The sequence below is a fragment of the Melopsittacus undulatus genome, chromosome 7, assembly GCF_012275295.1.
Source record: "Melopsittacus undulatus isolate bMelUnd1 chromosome 7, bMelUnd1.mat.Z, whole genome shotgun sequence".
Classification (NCBI taxonomy): Eukaryota; Metazoa; Chordata; class Aves; order Psittaciformes; family Psittaculidae; genus Melopsittacus; species Melopsittacus undulatus.
This window is the reverse complement of record NC_047533.1, coordinates 62,750,180-62,769,273: the sequence shown is the minus strand read 5'-3', so window position 1 is coordinate 62,769,273 and position 19,094 is coordinate 62,750,180. Positions and strand designations below refer to the sequence as shown.

The following is a 19,094-nucleotide window of genomic DNA, read 5'->3' as shown; positions in this document are numbered from 1 at the left end:
ACACTCGGGATTCTGTGATTCTGTGAATGGATGGGAGATTATGTGCGCTGTAGAAATGACATAAATAAGACAGAATATCCTTCATGGATTTCTGCAGCACAGCCTCCCTCTGAATATCCAAGGTCTGCATCATGGTTCAAATGCACAAGACCCTTTTCCTAAGCAGAGCTCATATCAGTTCAGGCAGACCTTGTCCTGTTCTTTTCATAGGACCCTACCTGTGTGGAGGCATGCATTCTCACTTGCTCCTGTATACTGTTACAAAGTCCCAAACTGTTCTAAGTTCACCTACCTCCCTAGAGCTTCTAGGACATGAACAAATATCAAATCTACCCTTATTGTATGGTGTGTGCAATCCAGTATTTCTGTTCTGAAGACAGCATGGAAAAAAAGTCATTTTTGCAATCTGGGGTTAAATAAAAAAAGTCTTTTTTTACAAGCGTCTTGTTTTCTTTACTCAGCTTACCAAACTCCCCTAAAAGCTATCTTACTCCATTATGTCAGTCAGTTTCCTCCCAGGAGGTAGCTTCTGACACATATAAGCCCTCAATGCAAGCTTTACAAAACCCACATGAGGCCATTTTCAAAATTAACTTTCATATTGTGGGGTAATTTACAACTGTTGCTTTAAAACCTTACAAACAGGTGCAACATGGCAAAACTGTGAAGGGAGCCCTTAGCAGCAGTACATGTTTTCTTCATGTTTTGTGTTTCTGTGGAGACTAAGTTCTGTTCCCTGTTTGAGCTGGCAGGCATCAGAAGGGAACAAACTGGTCTGAAGGCTGTTTATCTGCCATCTCTGTTTTCTGCAACAAGCTTCCAGAAGCACTCATCACCCAGGGTACCATTCCTCCTCCCCGCAGCTTCCCTGGACTTTGAAGGGAAAGCAGGGCTAATTCTCTGTGGATTTAAGTTACAAGAACAAAAGGATTTGACACTGTTCCCTTTTTATAACAGTTTCTTTAGCTATTGTTTCTTCCACCCACTCACTATAAACAAACGTTAGGCTTAGGGGAATAGAACCTTCTACTCCCTAATAACTGCCACCTACCTTTCCCTTTCAATTTCTTATTCTTTAAAAATAAATACACTGCTAAGCTTTTGAGTTTCAGTTTCACTGACAACTTGTATTGCAATGTAGCACCCTTTTAGAGTTGTGTTTATAAGCACACCTCCCAAACGCTGATAGGGTTACTCTGGAACATTTTGGGCAATGATGCAGAAGGCACTTAAAATCCTTTACGTGTAGGACATCAAGATTTTTTTTTGTGACTAGATTCAGCAAAGACTTCTGTACAACTGGCTTCATTTTACAGATTTGGGAAGAAGAACTACTTAGAATTATAACATTAATTTTAGCTTTAGTTAAGGTCTGTTTAATGTGAAGTGCCCACTTTATGCTGGCAGACAAATTACCAATGGGGCAACTAGAGAATGCATGAATGATAATGTACAGACAAGCTTTTTATTATTTATTCATAGAAAACAGTGGGTTTTGGTGTGCTGCTTTGAAAAATGTTCAAACTAGTAGAATATAATGAAAGCACAGTGAAAATTCTATTTCATTAACATTTAATCATAAATCGCTCTTTAATATAAAACATAAAATAAAAGTCTGTCATAAGCACTTAGGTGTAGGGAATGGAGCAAGTCTGCAAAAAGGGGAAAAGAAATACTGCAGTGGTTTTCACTGTTCCTGTTATCTGTCACTTAAGAAGAAATAAAATAAGCAAAAAAACAACAGACTTCACCCAAATCTCACAACTGGTCATGAAGAAACTGTTCCGACATTTCTCAAAACCCTACATTTTGCTGGCTAAAAGTATTCCAAACTTCTATAGACAAGGAAACAATTATTTTATCAAAATCACAACAGCCTGGGAGCAGCAATCTTCATCAGAACTCTGCCACCTAAGAATAAATAATCAGACCTTCAAGCTGCCAGAGCAAATTCAAAAATCTTTTCTATGAAATATCTACTACCATGTTTTTCATATAACAAGTATTCTCAAATTCCCCTTAGAGGTATACAAGAGTGGTGCACAAATAACAAGCTCTTATACACTACAGATCTTCAACGTTTATATAACATTAGATCTTTATAAAATACTATAGATTATGTCTCACTTCAAGAGCTCTTGTCAGAGAGGTCTTGTTGCTCTATAAATACAAATGCAGTATTATCCTAGCAATACTGATTTGAGTAACATTATACTGTCAATTAGTAAAACACATCTGTAGACAGAGAGGATGCAGGTCACACTGGTTTTTAGCTTTACACAACCTGCACGTCTCTGAAGAACAGAGCAATTCTCCTTACTGAAGGCCATCTATCAGTAACTATCTGTTAAGACTCAGTGCCTTTCTGGTAACATAATACCTTCATCATCCTCTAACAGTCTGTCCTTTACAAATGGCAGCCACCACCTGAACAGAGGCTGGTAACAGCAGCCTCTTATGCATTTCACTGTTAGCAGCTAAAAAAGCATCTTTGACTCCTGTCAACGGCACTCTTGCCACACTGAAAAAAAGGTTCAAGAAACAGTAGAAAAGAAGCATCAATTACAGTATTGTGACTTCTTTCTCCCAGCCATCATTAAGAATTCTGACAAGTCAGCCAAGCAACCAAAACTCTAGATACATTTTGCCACAAAGCAAGCAAAAAATCCCAAACAAAACAAATCTAAAAGCACCTTCTCATCTGCTTTGCCTATACCCCAGGGGCTGCTGAAACAGCCAGTTCTGCAGCCTGCTCAGGAAATGAGCGTTTAGGCAACGCAGGTTTTCCCAGAGGTGAGATTTTTTTAAAGGAACATAAAGCCCTTGGAGAATGCTTCCTTTAAGCAGCCTTCTCCGTTTAGCACTGATGTGGATGGAGCATAAAGCCTCTGTTGATCACAGCGGAGTTAGGAAGGCTGAATAGAAGCACCCCTCCAAGCAGGCAGGTTCCAATCACAAAGGTTTCTTTCTCCCGATCAAGCTCTTTGCTACCAGGTAACCTTCCTAGGCATTCCTTCACTGACTTTTCTGCTGAACAGTATGACTGCATGTAAGGAATCAACTTCCTGGGCATGAAAAGATAAATTAGATGTAATTGCTGGAACTGCCATTCATGAATTGTGGGCCATTAACTCTTAATGCATCTGGAATCCCAAAGTGAGCAACTTGTGATTCACAAAGCAGTCTAACACTGCTGTGCTGCATGTGCAACAGTTCACTAATGAGTCAGCGGTGGTCTACAAACTAAATGCAAAACTTCCCACTTAATCAGAACAGATCCATGGCACCTCTGGATAAAGGGCAAGCAAACCTATCTCTTTATCTCTTGGTGTCAGTCCTTTTCTTCCTTACTGCTTTTCCATGATTACCACACATTACTTTTGGATATTCACCTTCAAAAAAGGCTTCTATTCCTATCTAGGCAAGTTGTTACCTTCGTACAGTTCTATTTTATCAAGACAATCAATATAAACTACCCTTGGAATTTTTAATCTGTAGCTTCCTCAATATTTCTTCTCTTCCATATCCTCTGAACAGATACACTCACGTGCAGTAAGTTTAGAAACAAAATCTTCGTGCTTAGAGGAACGTGAACTATTTCTGTTGACTGTTCATTTTCAGAAACTGTTTCAAACACTTTTAAAGGAGAATAATTCCATTTCTTGTTAAAGTGTATATGTAAAAACCAAACTCTTCAGTAAATTTGTGATCAAGTTATGTAAGTTTTAAGAATCATTATGTTTCTTTCCGTCTTTATCACATCTGTTCTCAGTTAGGTCTCATCAAAGTTCTGATTTTGAACTTACAATCATTAAGAGCACTTATTTCATACACTTACTGCCCAATTCACGTTACTTAGCCTTCTTATTTGGTGCAGCCAAAAAATCCACAACTCCACCAATTAGCTCACATGGCAATTTCTTGGAATATCTTTCCAGTGTAACATGGCATTACATATAGACAGAGATGAAAACTCTCTTGAAATTTTGCAATCACTTTGCCTAGCGATCTACCATTATCTTCAGACTTGGTACACTGGCAGTACAGACTGCTCATACTCCAATCCCTATAGGTTACTTTATTACTAGATCTGCTGTCACGCTATTTGTTTCTTATCAGTAGCTTCCAGGTTTTGAACCTTTCAGGATGAGAAGATTCAAGTACTTTTGCTTGTCCACTTTTGGTGGAGATTTAATATAATTTTGACAGGGTAGGAATGTGGTACACAGGTAGCTTATTAGCAACCCTTCATGGCCTTAATTAATAAGGACATTCTTAGGCATTTAACTCTAAGCATGTGAGCAATTTAGCAGCTTGTAGGGACACAGGGATTATGTTTATTTTCCACACACTGTATGGTTATAGTCAGGTTATGCAGGCACTAATGCTGGTGGCTATTGTCATGCTTATCATGGCCATCTTCTTATTAGACTTTAGTGGCGTTTTTTGCTCACGGAAGAAACAAACTTTACCAGGACTTTGGTAAATTACAGTACATGCTGATTTTGAAATGTGCAATTACAGTTTGATACAAGACTGATTGACTCTTCTACATAGCACAGGCACTGACAGATATTTTTAACCTTGTCCAGGGCACTCCTCTGCAGACTCAGCTCTCATTTGCCTACGTTTGAACCACACTTTCCATTTCAAAGTTTGCTTGAGGCCAACAAAATTAAGAAAGTTCCAGCTGAACCCAGATTTAAACTGTATGCTAGAATCAGCAATGGTACTCCTTGGGGAAGAAATACAAATCCCACTGATACTCCCTGAGCACAACGAATACTTACAAGTATGTAAGAATTATGCTTTGGTGTCCAAGACTAGTGGACACTTCTGCAAATTTTTGGTCTTTATATAGGAACGTCCCACTGTGATGTGGGAGACAAAAATACTAACATTTGTTAAAAGAAAAAAAAGAAAGAAAAAGAGAAAGATGCTACAGAGACAAGTGTCACAGAAAATCTTACATTGCAACTAGCGTCTCTCAATTCAGTGAAAGATTTCTCTCAAATTCCATGAAAACAAGGATTTGTGTTACAATATGAGTAATGAGTATAAAATGAAATGTTGAACAGCTTCTCATTCCATGAATACTCCCCACAATCATGCAGAAAAGATACTTTGCAATTGTGCAATTAAACCCTTATAAGCCATATGCAAAATATCTCAAGCAGCCTTAATTTTACGGATTCTTGACTTCTGACTATTTAGGCCTTGTATGTTTTTTAATGTTGAGAAATTTTATTCCTATGATCAGTAGTAGATACTATACAGGGAGAACTTCCTTCATCATCCAGGCAAAGGGCATGTGACAAAAAGACTATATAGTATTCTCAAAGCTCATTTGTATGGGGCTGGAATTTCTGACAGTCTGGGCTGCCATTTTTTCCACTTTATGTTCGCAAACTCCCTTCTCGATATGCAGTAGTGTATGTTTGTAGTAGTGAGGGACAGATGCTCAATCTCAACAAAGATCAATGTGGCTCCAGGGAGCACTGTAGCATCTTTTCTCTGATATTACACTTCACTATCCTGAGGCTGTTCCTATGTGGCAGCTTATCAGGTTGCCAGTCTGTCTTTAAGATTGCTCTCTTTATCTTATTTTTTTAAATAAGAATGTATATTTAAAAGACATACCTGTCCAATAATAAGTGGGACTACAACAGTCATAAACAGCTGAGAGAATATAGATGTAAAAGGCACAGAGGAGGACGATCCAAGCTACAAAATAGAAAATATACCATTAATATTGCACTTTTTTTTAGTGTCTGTGAATTTCATAAAGGTATAACACATTCGTATACATTTTATCTTGCACATAAAAACTTGGGAGTATGTGCACAAAGGTGGAAGCAGGTGCACGCATCTTTAAGTCCTAATAAAGCATTCCGCATTCCATAGTAATGAAACTAAAACAATCTCTGGTTGATTATTTTATAACCTAAGGTGATAGTTCCATCAATATTCATTTGACTGAAACCCTGCTACACATATATACCATGTAAATTATATAAGCATCTGTAGGCTGGTAAGTCTAAAAAGACAGGGAGTGAGTCTTCCTAACTAAGCAGCTAGCTCAACTAACCTTACCATTTACACAAATATCAAGCAACAAAAATTCATGTAGTTATTTCAATAAATAATAAGAAAAAATAGTGAAGACATTCACATGTTTCACTTCAATTAAGGTAAAAATATTTAATAAGTTACAGCATCTCATCCCCATCACCTCCAATTTTAGCAATGTGGGCACAGAAGACATTTGGAGGGGACCTGAAGATGATGTCATCACTGAGACTTTTGGTCTGTAAGAAGGGTGCAAATGAGAGCACTGAGATTAAGGAGCCAGAATTCCCCATGAAGTCAAGAGGGAGAAGTAAAGGCTTGCAGGGGAAGACTCAGATCACCCACATGAGTACCTGAAATCAGGCAGTGCAGCTACTCTGTTCCCAAGGGACACGAGACAAGGAAAAGTGGAGCAGAAAACTCTATCATACCACTCATAATCTCCTTGTTTTAATTCTTGTAAGGAGCTTCTGAAATTTTAAAAGGTTCATAGTTTTTCGAACTCTATTTGGACTTATATTTTGCTATGTGCTGAGGAGCTAAAAGCATTACTTACTGTGCATTCAAGGAAGCTTTTTCAAATGAAACTGAAGATTTTTAAACTTTAAAATCTCTCTGGGTCACAGAGGAGTGAATCTAACCAAGCAGTCCACATGTCAGGCCCCTCTGCATAGCTTCACAAAACTATGACACTTTGGCAGCAGCTCTTGTTCAGTTTTATAAAGCCTTGATTGGACTTCTCTCACTGCTTAAAAGTTTTATGCTCAGTGAACGTATAATCAGCTTCTAAGTCAGGAACGAAAACCTGTTCAGCAATATTGCACACTGCTGAAAAAGAAGCCATTCAAACAGCAACAGTCTTGTCAGCTTTTTAAAATATTACTTAAATACAGTCTTCAAGCATTTGGTATATATGAGGATATGTTTTGGCTTGGGTGTGGGGGTTTTGGGCTGGGTTTTTTCTTTGCTTTTATTTAGTTTTACATAATTAGAAACTGATTACAGGTACTGTGCTGGGATGCCAGACCAATTTACTAAGGAAAAGTAAAATTATTTTATTCAAAGAAACAATCTTCTCTATCAGGATATCAGCATATGGTTCTTCACTTTGTCAACTTCACCCCACCCTTTCAGGCTCATCTCACTATTACCTGGACCACCAAAGGCACATATTTCAGGTAACTACCTCATCCTGACTAGATTTTAAACAAAACAATTCAGTCCAAAATGAATAAATAAATAAATTATTCATTAATATGGAGCTAGCTGTTTTCCCTTGAGTCCTTCAGAGGTCCTAACACTCCTATAACATACCTGGGAATAGAAGTTGGAAGCAGTGTGTATGCTAGACTCTGCCTGTCCTTCATACGCTGCTATGGCATTAGACTTGCCTGTCCCACCTATGATACTGACATTACTTCTTCAAAAAGACTTCTGAACTCTGTTTCCCTTCTGCATATTATGATTATAACTTCAGGGGAATGGTTTTTATCAGAATCTGTAAATTACACAACATGTATAAACTGTTGCATGGCCTTATTTTAAATCTATTCATAGAGAAAGACACAGAAGACAACAGCTGAAGAAAAGAGAAGGCAGGAACTTCTCAATCACACAGAATAAAAAGACTTTAACTCTAGAAATGCAGTGGCTAACCATGAGGAATCACAAAGGCTAAAGATAATGAATGCTAATTTGACCACGACTGCCTCAACATTTGTAGTATGCAAACACATCAGGATCACAAACTAAAATGCCCCATGGACTCTCAGACATTGCCTGGGTTCCAAACTTCCTTTGGCTATGTTTGTCACATCCGCTTTGAGAAGGAGAAGTGTAAACTGAGGAACAGAGGAAACAAATAGCTCGATATAAATGTTACTCAAACCTACCTACACATACATAAATGCAACTATTCTGTCTGAATGAGTAAACATGATTTTACTCAGGTTTTAGTTGGATCAAGCAAAGTTCTGTGTTCCATTTGCTGTCATAAAATAATTTGTTTTGTTTTTTTAAACCACCTAGATGATCTACATTGCACCAAAATTAGCATTATGCTAAAATGTCTGATTATATTTGGCTGCCCTCCTCACTATAATAATCCCCATACCTAAAAATGAACCTCTCTTCATAGGCAAACAAACTGAATCACTGCAAGAAACGGTTGAAAGACATCACAGAATCAAACTGCTGATTTATAGCTGTAAAAATAATCTGGGTCATGTTCAGTTTTGAGGTGAATTGCACAGAAGGGAAAAAGGCAGACTGGGTGACTCAGGACAGGACCCTCCTGGTATCTTGGTTGTATGATCCTATACAGACATGTAATTAGCTTCTGCCATGTAGAAGCAGGATGTGTACTTAAAAGGCTCCTCTAGCATTGTAGAAAAGAAAGTCTTCCACAGAAACATTAAATTCTACCTAGGCAAATTTACAGTATTTTGTGTCAGGAAGAGGGAGAGCCCTCTCCTTATTCTCTAACTGCTATTTGTGTTCAATTTGTATCCAATACAATTTGTATCCAAGTGTATTGGATACAGTAAAAGGTGAATTTGAAAAAGGAATAAAATTATCAAGCACAAATTTCATAGCAGTCATTAAAAAGTTCTAGTTACTTGTAAAGGATTTGGATCAGAGAATTTTGTCTTCCTAATGATTAAAGAGAAAAGAAATGGTGAGGTAAATAATCAGGCAGGAATAACGATGCACTTCAAATCTTCCCCATGAAGGAGTTGATCTATTAATAGCTAATTTGCTATGCTGCTTTCTCCCCTCACAGTAATCAGCCTTTTGTCACATACTAGTGAAATCCATTAGCTGCAACTTCCTTATCAACTTCCATGGCCTTCCAGCTACTAAAATATTTGCATATTTAACGATTCATTTGACTGATATAGACTCTCATGCACCAAGTGCTAGAGAGGAAGAACAAGGCATAGTGTGTAGAAATCCTGGTTAAAAAAAATGTATTACAGCTCCTTTTAATAAAAGGATTTACCTGAAATACATGGAATTGGAGAAGACGTAGCAAAAAATTGAGAAATAACTTTTTAAATGATGTTTTAATTTCAGGATTGTGACACTATGGGAAAGATTTTAACTGCAGTATTTCAATCAACTTTTAGTTTCATTCATGACCTTAGTCACAAGTAATTTTATTTCACTTTTTTTCTGTGACACTTGCACAGCATTTTCTTCTCCTGTCTACTCCTGAGCTGTTTCAGCAGTGCTCCTTTCCAGTACTTATGGCATCACTACAATGCCACCATAAAAACACCTACTATAATATTAAGAAATTTGAGAGGGTACCAGGGTACCAGAAAACAAAATACGACTGAATAAATCAAGAAAAGAAGCAAACTGATAAAGCCATAGAAGATTCCATTTTGACATAAACATCACAGTATTCATCCTTGGTAAAAGAGCAAACTTGGGAGCGATGTCTGATGGTTCCATGCAGGACTTTAACAATTTTTAAAAATACACATGAATTTTGCATTGGGTGTTTAATGTTCCATGTTAACCCTTTTGCAGGCATGCTTCTAAAGAATGTAAAGTACATAAAAATGTAAAATACTTATCTCTAACATTGATGGCTTTCAATAAAGTTATATAGATTCACAGACCTTGACACGTTACCTTGATAGCAAATCTTCCTGCTACTAACAAGTCCATATAGGTCAGGCACTGAGCCTCAGCAGCAAGGGCAATACCAAGAAGGTGGCAAGGCTGGGATACTGTGCCATAAAAACCACAGCATCACATTTGGTTCCAACAGGTGTGTGGATGACTGACTTCTTGTATTTTGATATTGGATGCAATCAACAAAATCATAAGCTTGTGTGATTTGTTCACACAAAAAAGGTCACTCTGTATTATCCTCTTACATGGTAGTACAATGCCTATGCTCATTCTGCTTCCAGGGCAAATCCAAGTGACATGGCCTTGCTGAGGCATCAATTAAAATAAATCTGCATTCATATATATTTCTGTTTTTCATAACAATCTAAGGACATGTAAGTGAGATGATACAGCTACAAGTGTTTCACAGTGCAGTGCTCCTGAAGTTGTGTATTTCAGATGAAACATAAAAAGGTGCTGACATCTCGAGGTTATTGAAGAGATCACAGAACTATTATCTTCACAGTATGATGACATCTTTTGTTTAACTGTCTTTTAGTAATGCAAATGTGCTCAAATGCACCATACTTAAGAATTCAAATCATGAACTGTTACTACAAATCATAAAATGTTAATACAATTACTAAAGGAAATAACTGAACATGGAGAACAAGTCATATAAGCGAAGATGGACAGTCATACCTGAATAACTAACTCAGGCATTACTTAACCTATTTGTAGTCATTATTTATTGATAATAATATAGTTATTTCCAAAAGCAAAAAATTTAGTCTACACCTCAATTTATTGTTGATGTGGTTCTCCCCCTCCCCCCCCCAAAAAAAAAACCTTTAAGAAAATAAAACTTACTTATCTGCTTTAAAAAAATTTCATGATCAATTACCTTTGGTTTCAGCTAAGTACATGACCAGACGAGGAAGATGGACAGCATCCTCCTCTGAATGGTTTGGTACACAGCCTCCTAACCATCACTAATGAAATACTGCAGAACGGTGCAAAGAAATGTGAACCCTGAGTTAACTTGAAACTGAGGTATCTTACAGCACTTTGTTTCAACACTCCTGCTCACCGCATATATGAACTGTAATCAATTACACACAGTTTATGGGACACTGCCCATTTATAACAGCTTTGCTGAGAATATAACATATTAACTGTTAATAATAAGGGTTAACATGAGGATGATGATATTGCCGATTAATGCATTTGGAAGACAGATTCAATAGCTTCCTAAGTAAAATGTTAATCAGAGGAATCTGTGGTGAAGGCAGCTATTCTTTAAAGTCTAGATGTGAATCCTCTCAAGGATAGAGTCTAGTAATTACGTGCACAGTATTTAAGATTTCGTTAAATCCATCAGAACCTTTTAGAATGCTTCTTTTGAGTAAGCTTTACACCTGGTGTCTCATAGTAGAATAGCACTTTTAAGAAATGTAACTGACAATCTTATGTTCAACTCCATTCATTTAAGATGAAAAATTATTTGCATTAAATGCATTATTTATAATAAGCTTCAACATGCCTTTATCAATATTATTTAAACAACTTATATTTACATTACTAGGCAATTATGAACAGAAAAGGCAGTTCAGAACATTTTATCCTCTGGTGCACATAGGGCAAAATTTAAACCATAACTGCTACTGCAAGTTAAGCTATATAACAAAACCAAACTAATGGGACAGGAATGGATTTTATTTCCGGCAGCACTAAGGGTATTTCATGCTCTGTGCACCAGGAGATAACAAATAGGATCACTAATACAGTATAGCATTCAGACTACCATAGTATGACCCTGGAAGTGCTAGTGCTTGAGTACCAAACTTAGAAACTGAAATTCATTGAAGGCATTAGTTTCAAAGGTCCCTGAATGGTGTTCAGAAGCCCAGCACAGCTACTGTTGAGGTAAATGCAGCTTTTATTTTGAAACCTGAAAATTCCAAATCTTTATTAACTAAGCCTTAAGGCTAAGTTGCATGACTAAATTACTCACTGCACAACAATTAATGTGCATTTCACACACTTCTCATACAAGTGTCTCCAGTGCTGCTAGGAAGAACAGAGGCACCCACTTTGCCTTCCTGTTCTTGCACACAAAATTTTACCATCCCTTTTGAGAAGTAGCAGTGAAAACTGCAACTCAGGGGACAGAGTACCATGTTACCTGCCCATAAAGTCACCAAAGGAAAGATCTTTACTTTGCTTAAAAAGGTATGCAGATCATTCCTTAACAGTTCAATTTCTAAAGAAACTACCCCTTTGGGCTATGTAAAGCACCAAACCTCAGTGAGGTACAGCAGGGTGAAAGTTGCCAGTGAAAAAAAGTTTAAAAAGCTGAAGTTTCGGTCACTTAGAAACAAAGGCACAAGTCTCTGGATGAATGCCTATAGAAGAAACAGGTCTCATACAGGAGGGAATAGGATAGCAACAAATTCAGTGCAAGAATAATGAACCCCACTTTTTTTCTTTTTTGAGTAGTTACCTTTTTCAACCTACAGTAAGTCTATCGTCCCAGGTATATCAAGAAGACTTTGCTAGTGTGCATTGATATACACAATATGGTCAAAGCAGTTCTTGTGTAAACACAGCTACACCAGATGAATTACAATTTGTTATAGTAAAATAAGGATCTTCCCACACAGCTTTAGTGAAGCAGTAGTTGATAATGTTACAGTCACTCTCACAGTACTGTTTATCCCAGTTTAGTATACACTGCTATATTTGTGTACAGTACATATGCTGCTTAAGCATCCCTACCACAAACAGTATGCCACTTGTATGCCACTTACAAATTGTTTCAGACTAACTTCTCGCATGCCCTCCTTTCCAGTGTGCTGGCTTACACATAATGCAATTAGTAAGATGAACATGAAAGACAATGTATACATCTGCTAAAATCGTTGAAGTGCTTCAGCCTATTCCCCTGCTCTTCACAAAGCCATGTTCCCCACTTGGCAATCTGCACTATTCCCTATCATTTATGCTACCAAATCCTCAAGCACCAAGACTTCCTGACAGGGGACTTAAAGCACCACTACCCATCTGTTAAAGCATCTTTGTTGTATACTGATTACTACCCATACCTTTATACAGTATGAAGATAAAACCTGGTCTTTTCCTTTTTCTTCTACCATGAAATGTAAGGAACAAGGCCCTGACTAAAGACTAATGATTGGAAAAGAAATCCTGAACTAACAGAAAGGAAGCAGGATCACATTTAGCAGTACACAAGGGCTCCGGTAATGTGTCTTGCTGCTGGTGCTCTCTCACTAACCTCACCACGAAAATACCCATGGGCTTAGTTGTCCAAAAGCACAGCTCTGTTTATCTGAACAATGCTTTCCCAATTGGCCTGTCATCCATTTTGGATCAGTACAATACTGTCCAGCTCCTGCACATGAAAGCTTTCTAAAGATCTCTCAACTGAGTAATCAGCTTACTTGGCAAGTGTCTGTATTTCAGACAGCCAGCCTGACTAATAGCACATGGCTTTATAATTCTAGCAGAACAACGGCATTTAGTCATCTTAGAACGAAGTACAGGTAGTGTTTGCATCCACTGCACCACATTTTGATGGTCTTTCTGGGAGACAGCTTATTTCAAATACTGACCAGAAAAGTTCTCCTTGTCATTTAAGCATTGTTAAATCACCCAAATTTTGTGATCCCCATCAAAATCAGTAGGCAGGTCTCAAGGGTACCCGAAGGCAATTCAAAACCTTCAGAACTCTCAAATGATGCTGTAAACAGTCTGGTAGAGGAGATGGGAAAGTAAGGGAATGTCTCCTTCACAGGTTGACAACCCGAGGAGGGGAAAAAAGATGTGTAATTCCTAAACACTTCTATTATATACCTCCCAAAGTACAGAGGTGGTGACCACAGTGGGAACGCAAGCCAGATCAGTTTAATGATCAATGAGTCTACTGTATTACAAGTCATTACCATGAAGTACAACGAAACAAGAACCTTAGCCCAGACCCCCCAGATGATGAACACTAACACAGCAAATACCAGCTGTAAGTAAGGTACAAGATGCTGAAACTCTGAGATCAAGAGAAACAACTTTGAGAGGCAATAAATCAGCATTGTGATAAGTGACTATTAATCCAAAACAATGAATGCTTATCACAAATACAATTAGACACACTCTGATCAGATCTGTCGTTATCTCAACCCTTCATGCCCCACACTGGGCACCAAAAAGGACTGTCATGGTTTAAGCCCAGTCGGCAACCCAGAACCATGCAGCTGCTCTCTCACTCCCCCTGCTTCCTCCCCTTGCTCTCAGAGGGATGGGCAGGAGAATCAAAATAATGTAACTCCCATGGGTTGAGATAAGAACAGTCCAGTAACTAAGGTATAACACAAAAACACTGCTGCTACCACCAATAATAATAATGATAAAAGAAATAACAAGGGAAGAGAATACAACCACTCACCACCCATTGACAGATACCCAGCCTGACCTGAGCACTGGTCTAGATCTAGGCCTTCCAGGTGACTGCCCCCAGTTTATGTACTGGGCATGATGTGCTGTTGTATGGAATACCTTTTTGGTTAGTTTGTGTCAGGTGTTCTGTCTCTGCTTCCTCCCAGCTTCCCCTCCTCCCTGGCAGAGCATGAGACTCAGAAAGCCCCGGGTCAGAGTAAACATTACTGAGCAGCAACTGAAAACATCGGTGTTATCAGTGTTGTTCTCAGGGTGAGAGTCGAAAACACAGCACTGCACCAGCTATTAAGAAGGAGTAAAATGACTGCTACTGCTGAACCCAGGGCAATATCTTAAAAATAGTAAGAAATGCAAGATTAGCCAGTAAAAAGACATCTTAAAATCAAGATACTTACAAAAAGCAAAAGCAGAAGTGGAGTTATAACAATGCCCTGGAAGAAAAAAAAAAGAGTCTGTTAGTCAGGGAAGCAGAATAGTCTATTTCCTTGTACCTTAGTGCCTGGAAATATAAAAACATCTTTCAACGTAATAGAAATTAAGTAACAATAAGTTCAGCTTTGCTCTTCATGGTGTATGCTCTTTAACATCTGTATGCAGATCATTTTATAAATGTTACCCTTTTTTACCACTAGCTTTCTCCATTTTGCACCTAAGTCCCTCTATTCTGAAAGATCTGATACACAGAAATATAGATAACTTGTTTTAAAAATCATATTAAGGCTCTCCCCTCACTGTACTGTATCTTCACTTGACTAAGCTGCTCCTCCTTAGAGGGGTACTTGGGATGAAGTCCCATGCTACCCAGTCCCAGGTCCTCTTCTGAGCAAAAGCGCATCAACCGTGATGAATTAGGTGTCGTGACTGTGTAATGTAAACTGATATTCCCCAAGGAAATGAGCTGAGATCTCAAAACTCATTTCACTTGATTAGACTTTGCGTCTCACTGGTAGAAGGCAAGTCTTTCATCTGATTTAATCACACAGGACCACCTCAGCTTTTCACATCCCCCAGGCAGACGCAAGCAAAAAGATTTGTTGTCTTTACTGACAAGGAACAGGTTTCAAGCTGATGATTGGACAAAATAGAGGATTTTAACTTTCATGAGAGCAAATCTTAAAATGAGTTGTTTGGGTTGGGAGTTAACATGACATGCATCAGTTTCAGAGCTGCAAACAGCAATTCCCCACCATCCTTCCATCTGACTTCAATATTTTATTATTGCTCAATAAAATGATTCTATCATTTAATGCATGCCAGTTCACAAAGCTTGCTCGGAACTTCTCTTACCCAAGACTATTCTTCATCCATATATGTCTCAAGAAAAACTAGTCTTTCAGCTATTCACAAACTTTATTGTTCAATGGACAGAAGTCCAAAACTTGCTCACATTCAGCTATAAGGATGCTTATTTTCTGTTTGGTTTTTTGTTCCAAGAAAAAAACAAAAACAAAAACATCAACCAAACAAAAAAAAAGCAGTTGTCTCTGCTTTTCATTTAACAATCTTTTGGAAGCTAATATACAGAAAAACCTTACATGACTAGTTTTGTATTTGCTTTCTGGACCCATAAAAAGTCACAGGTCCAGATAGCTCATTAGGCACAGAGATTTCCTATTGTGTTCTTAAAACAAAATGCAACTAATAAATGCCAAAACTGGTAGCAGACAAGAAGAACTGAGGAGGAAACAGTTAAGCTGTACAACTTGAAGGATCTGCAGGATTTAAAAACATATTTTGAAATAAATAATATATGCCATATCTGACTGCCCCACAGCCTAGCTATCCATAATCATTTATCTTTTTGCAAATGTCACAGCTGAGACAGATCATAAAAGACTAGAAAGACTAGAAGTAGAAGCAATAAGAATTGCTTCAGGGAGTCACTCACAGTTTACAGGGAGGCCTAGACCAAAATGCAGATAACAGTTATGAAGAAATGCAAGTGTCCAAGTATACCAGCTGTAGAAGAATAGAAGCTGAGGAAGGGAGGTGGTACCAAGAGCTGATCTGATACTTATGTACAGTAGCATCCATGATGCTTAGAAGGAAGAACTGACAGTAAGATCTGTCTAATGTAGATGCAACACAGTCACTTCATCAGAACCCAACTCCAACCTGTATGAACTGCTACTAAGAATACATGACCCAGACTTTCCCTTTCTCCCCCTTTCTCTATTGGCAACCACACTTCACAAGTGTCTGGGTAGTCCCTAAGCACCTTGTAATTTTGGGATGGCAGAACACCCCTGCAGCAGAGTTCCACCTTCAGACCTTCACAATGAGCAAAGAGAAGCATGGATGGAGTGGAAGGTGATACGCCAAAACATCCTGGACTACAAAGGAGTGTAGGAAGAAGAGAATACACTGACAGCTGGTGAGTTTTGCCAGCTCTTCTCTAAATCTGAAGGAACTCATTGATTCAGCACCATTAGTCGTTTCTTATGCACTTCACGCCTCAGTACATTTTACAGCACCTTTATACATTACAAAAAAAAAAAAAGTTAAGATAAAACAAAAACAAAATGACCTTTCCCTTTCTTTTGATGATAAACAAAGAGGGTGTTCTTCCTCTTTGGCATGGGGCCTGTGACTTGGTGTAAATTTGCTTTAGAAGCATGGTGATATTAACACAATGGGCAACTGCCATTGCTAAATCAAAGCATACATCACAAAAGGAAACATTACTACTTTGACAATAACACTGCTTCCTAATTCTGCAAGCAGAGAGGAAGACAATCATGGTATACATTCTAAATAGATTCCTGGCTAAGCTTCTTGAAAAACTAGCATTCAAAAGGTCAATTCTAGCAATTCTTTACAAAATTTTACTGTTAAATCCAGTGATCTTAATAATCAGAAGCAAGCTTCCCGTTGCTTCACCATAGAAAGGATTTACAAGGTTGAATTCTGACATGTGCAACACATACACAATCCTCTGGGAAGCTAAACAAATACCCAACAGAACAGACAAGTTCATATTAAAAAATAGATGCTGTTGCCAAATCAGATAAATTTGATGTTAACGTTTTATTTTGATAAGGAACACCAGTTTGAAAAACCACAGAGATTACATTAAAGCAGTCAGTAGTGCTTTGGTGACTGTGATGGTTTACAGGGCAAACAAGGCAAGATTTGTTAGGGGAGGGAACATCTCTTACCAGACGGACTAGCAGAGTTAGTAAAGAACAAACTTTTGGCACGTAAAGCTCATTTTTATGTTACCTGCAAACACTGACATGCTTTTATGTGCAAACTCCTTCTACTCAGGTTTCTGTTCCAGATCTGAAGAAGGGTTTACATGACTACTGTATCTGTCTAACAGATACTGCCTTTCTCTGCACACACCACCTGGCTTCAACACATTATGTCTTCATTCGAAACATGCTCCTCAACACACTCACAAGAATTATGTGATGCATCTCAGTTCACACCCACTAAAGAATAATAATATAGAGAGCACACTGAGTCTAAAGCCTACTGATAGAAAATACAAAGAGCTGTTTGTGTTTTGAAGGTAAAACTATAATCTGATTCAATCAGAATAAAGAAAAGATGGAAAAAAGTTAGTCTTCATGGTCCAGCTGAGGCACTAGCAGAGGCTTCAAAAAGATGTATTCTGACACTGGCAGTGTGGTTGCTTTCTAAGACTGACAAGCTGAAAAGGAAGGATAAAGGAAGCTAAAAATTAAAATAAGTCTAAAACTTCTAAGTCCACTGGACACTAACACCATCAGAGAAGAAAGAGTAACTGAATTTGACTACAGGTTTCCTTGCCTTGCTTTCCAGGCAAGTACTGTCAAATACATAGCCTATGGAGATAAACAGATTGTAGATTAGCACTTCCAGCAGAAGCTGAGCATCTGCCCTTGAGAATGCAAGGTCATTACACAGTTTTAGCATCTTCAAAGTTCGGGTGGAGTGTTAAGCTTTCCAACTGTGCCCACAATGGAGGCAGAGTTGTAAAGTGACTGCCCTTTCCTAGCAGCAGAAAAACTTTCAAGAAATCCATTTACACCTCTGATGTGAAAGATTGACTGAATACATTCCAATGATTCTAGCGGAAGCGGAAGAAAAAAAATCTCAGCCTGACCTGAGACACTGATACCACATAGGAATCTGAATAGTCAGATATCTGTAAACACATTTGTTTTTAAAGATCATGAAACATGTCTTAATTAAGGGAGCTTAAATACAGGTTTGTGAGTGGGAGCACGTGTACAAATGTACACTTTAACAGCAGGAATGTACCGGGAAATCCATTTAATTGTTACTTGTTTTGTATAGATAAAGATGTTATGAGATTTTCCACAGTTTTCACCCAGTACAGCATTGCTGTACAGCAGATATTAAAAGGTGTCTATTCTCCAAAAGACTATGTAGAATCAATACACTTAATTGATTGCCAAATTGGACAGCAAAAGGAAGTAAGATAATGGATGTGAAACTATGATGGCAAATCATTAAGAAAGAAATTATGCAAATAGTAAGAGGAAGGTGGGCACAGATCCAGAGGGACACATGGTAGAAGACAAGTAAGGATTATTGTAATGAGGCATGAAATACATGTGAACTTTCCTTCCTTTCCTTTACACACAAATTTCCCATGCAATTTTTCTTCATTCTTACAGGTCAGCAGTATGACATGCTTGTGGCAATTACTAGCGGAAAAAAAACCCAACAACCCTCAACCAAAGCCACATCCGACTTATCTTAAGAGGTAGGGCTAGAAAGGAAAACTAACGATTTGTAATCAAGGTTCTGAACAAACATGTACTTTCTGAAATCAATTATCTACTTGTGCTTAAAGCTACAGATGTTCTTGAACGCTCCCACAGAGCAGGACAAAAAGGGGTACCAGTGTAAACATTTCTGTGTTATAAACTGAACAGTGAAAAGTTAACTGGGCAACATCTCCACTACTACTGATGGAG

General features: G+C 38.1%; 1 protein-coding gene across 4 annotated transcripts in view; it reads right to left on the bottom strand.

Moving 5' to 3' along the window:
* SLC10A7 (solute carrier family 10 member 7) overlaps positions 1-19,094 on the bottom strand; it is a 144,240-nt gene that overhangs the window by 34,295 nt on the left and 90,851 nt on the right. For 2 of the 4 annotated variants that reach the window (XM_034064948.1, XM_034064951.1), the window contains exons 6-7: positions 14,559-14,594; positions 5,641-5,724 (exon numbers count right to left, since the gene is read on the bottom strand). In XM_034064948.1, coding sequence (XP_033920839.1) covers positions 5,641-5,724; positions 14,559-14,594 — 120 coding nt within the window. The remainder of the gene's footprint in view (positions 1-5,640; positions 5,725-14,558; positions 14,595-19,094) is intronic. The other 2 variants (XM_034064949.1, XM_034064950.1) reach the window with 2 other exon arrangements.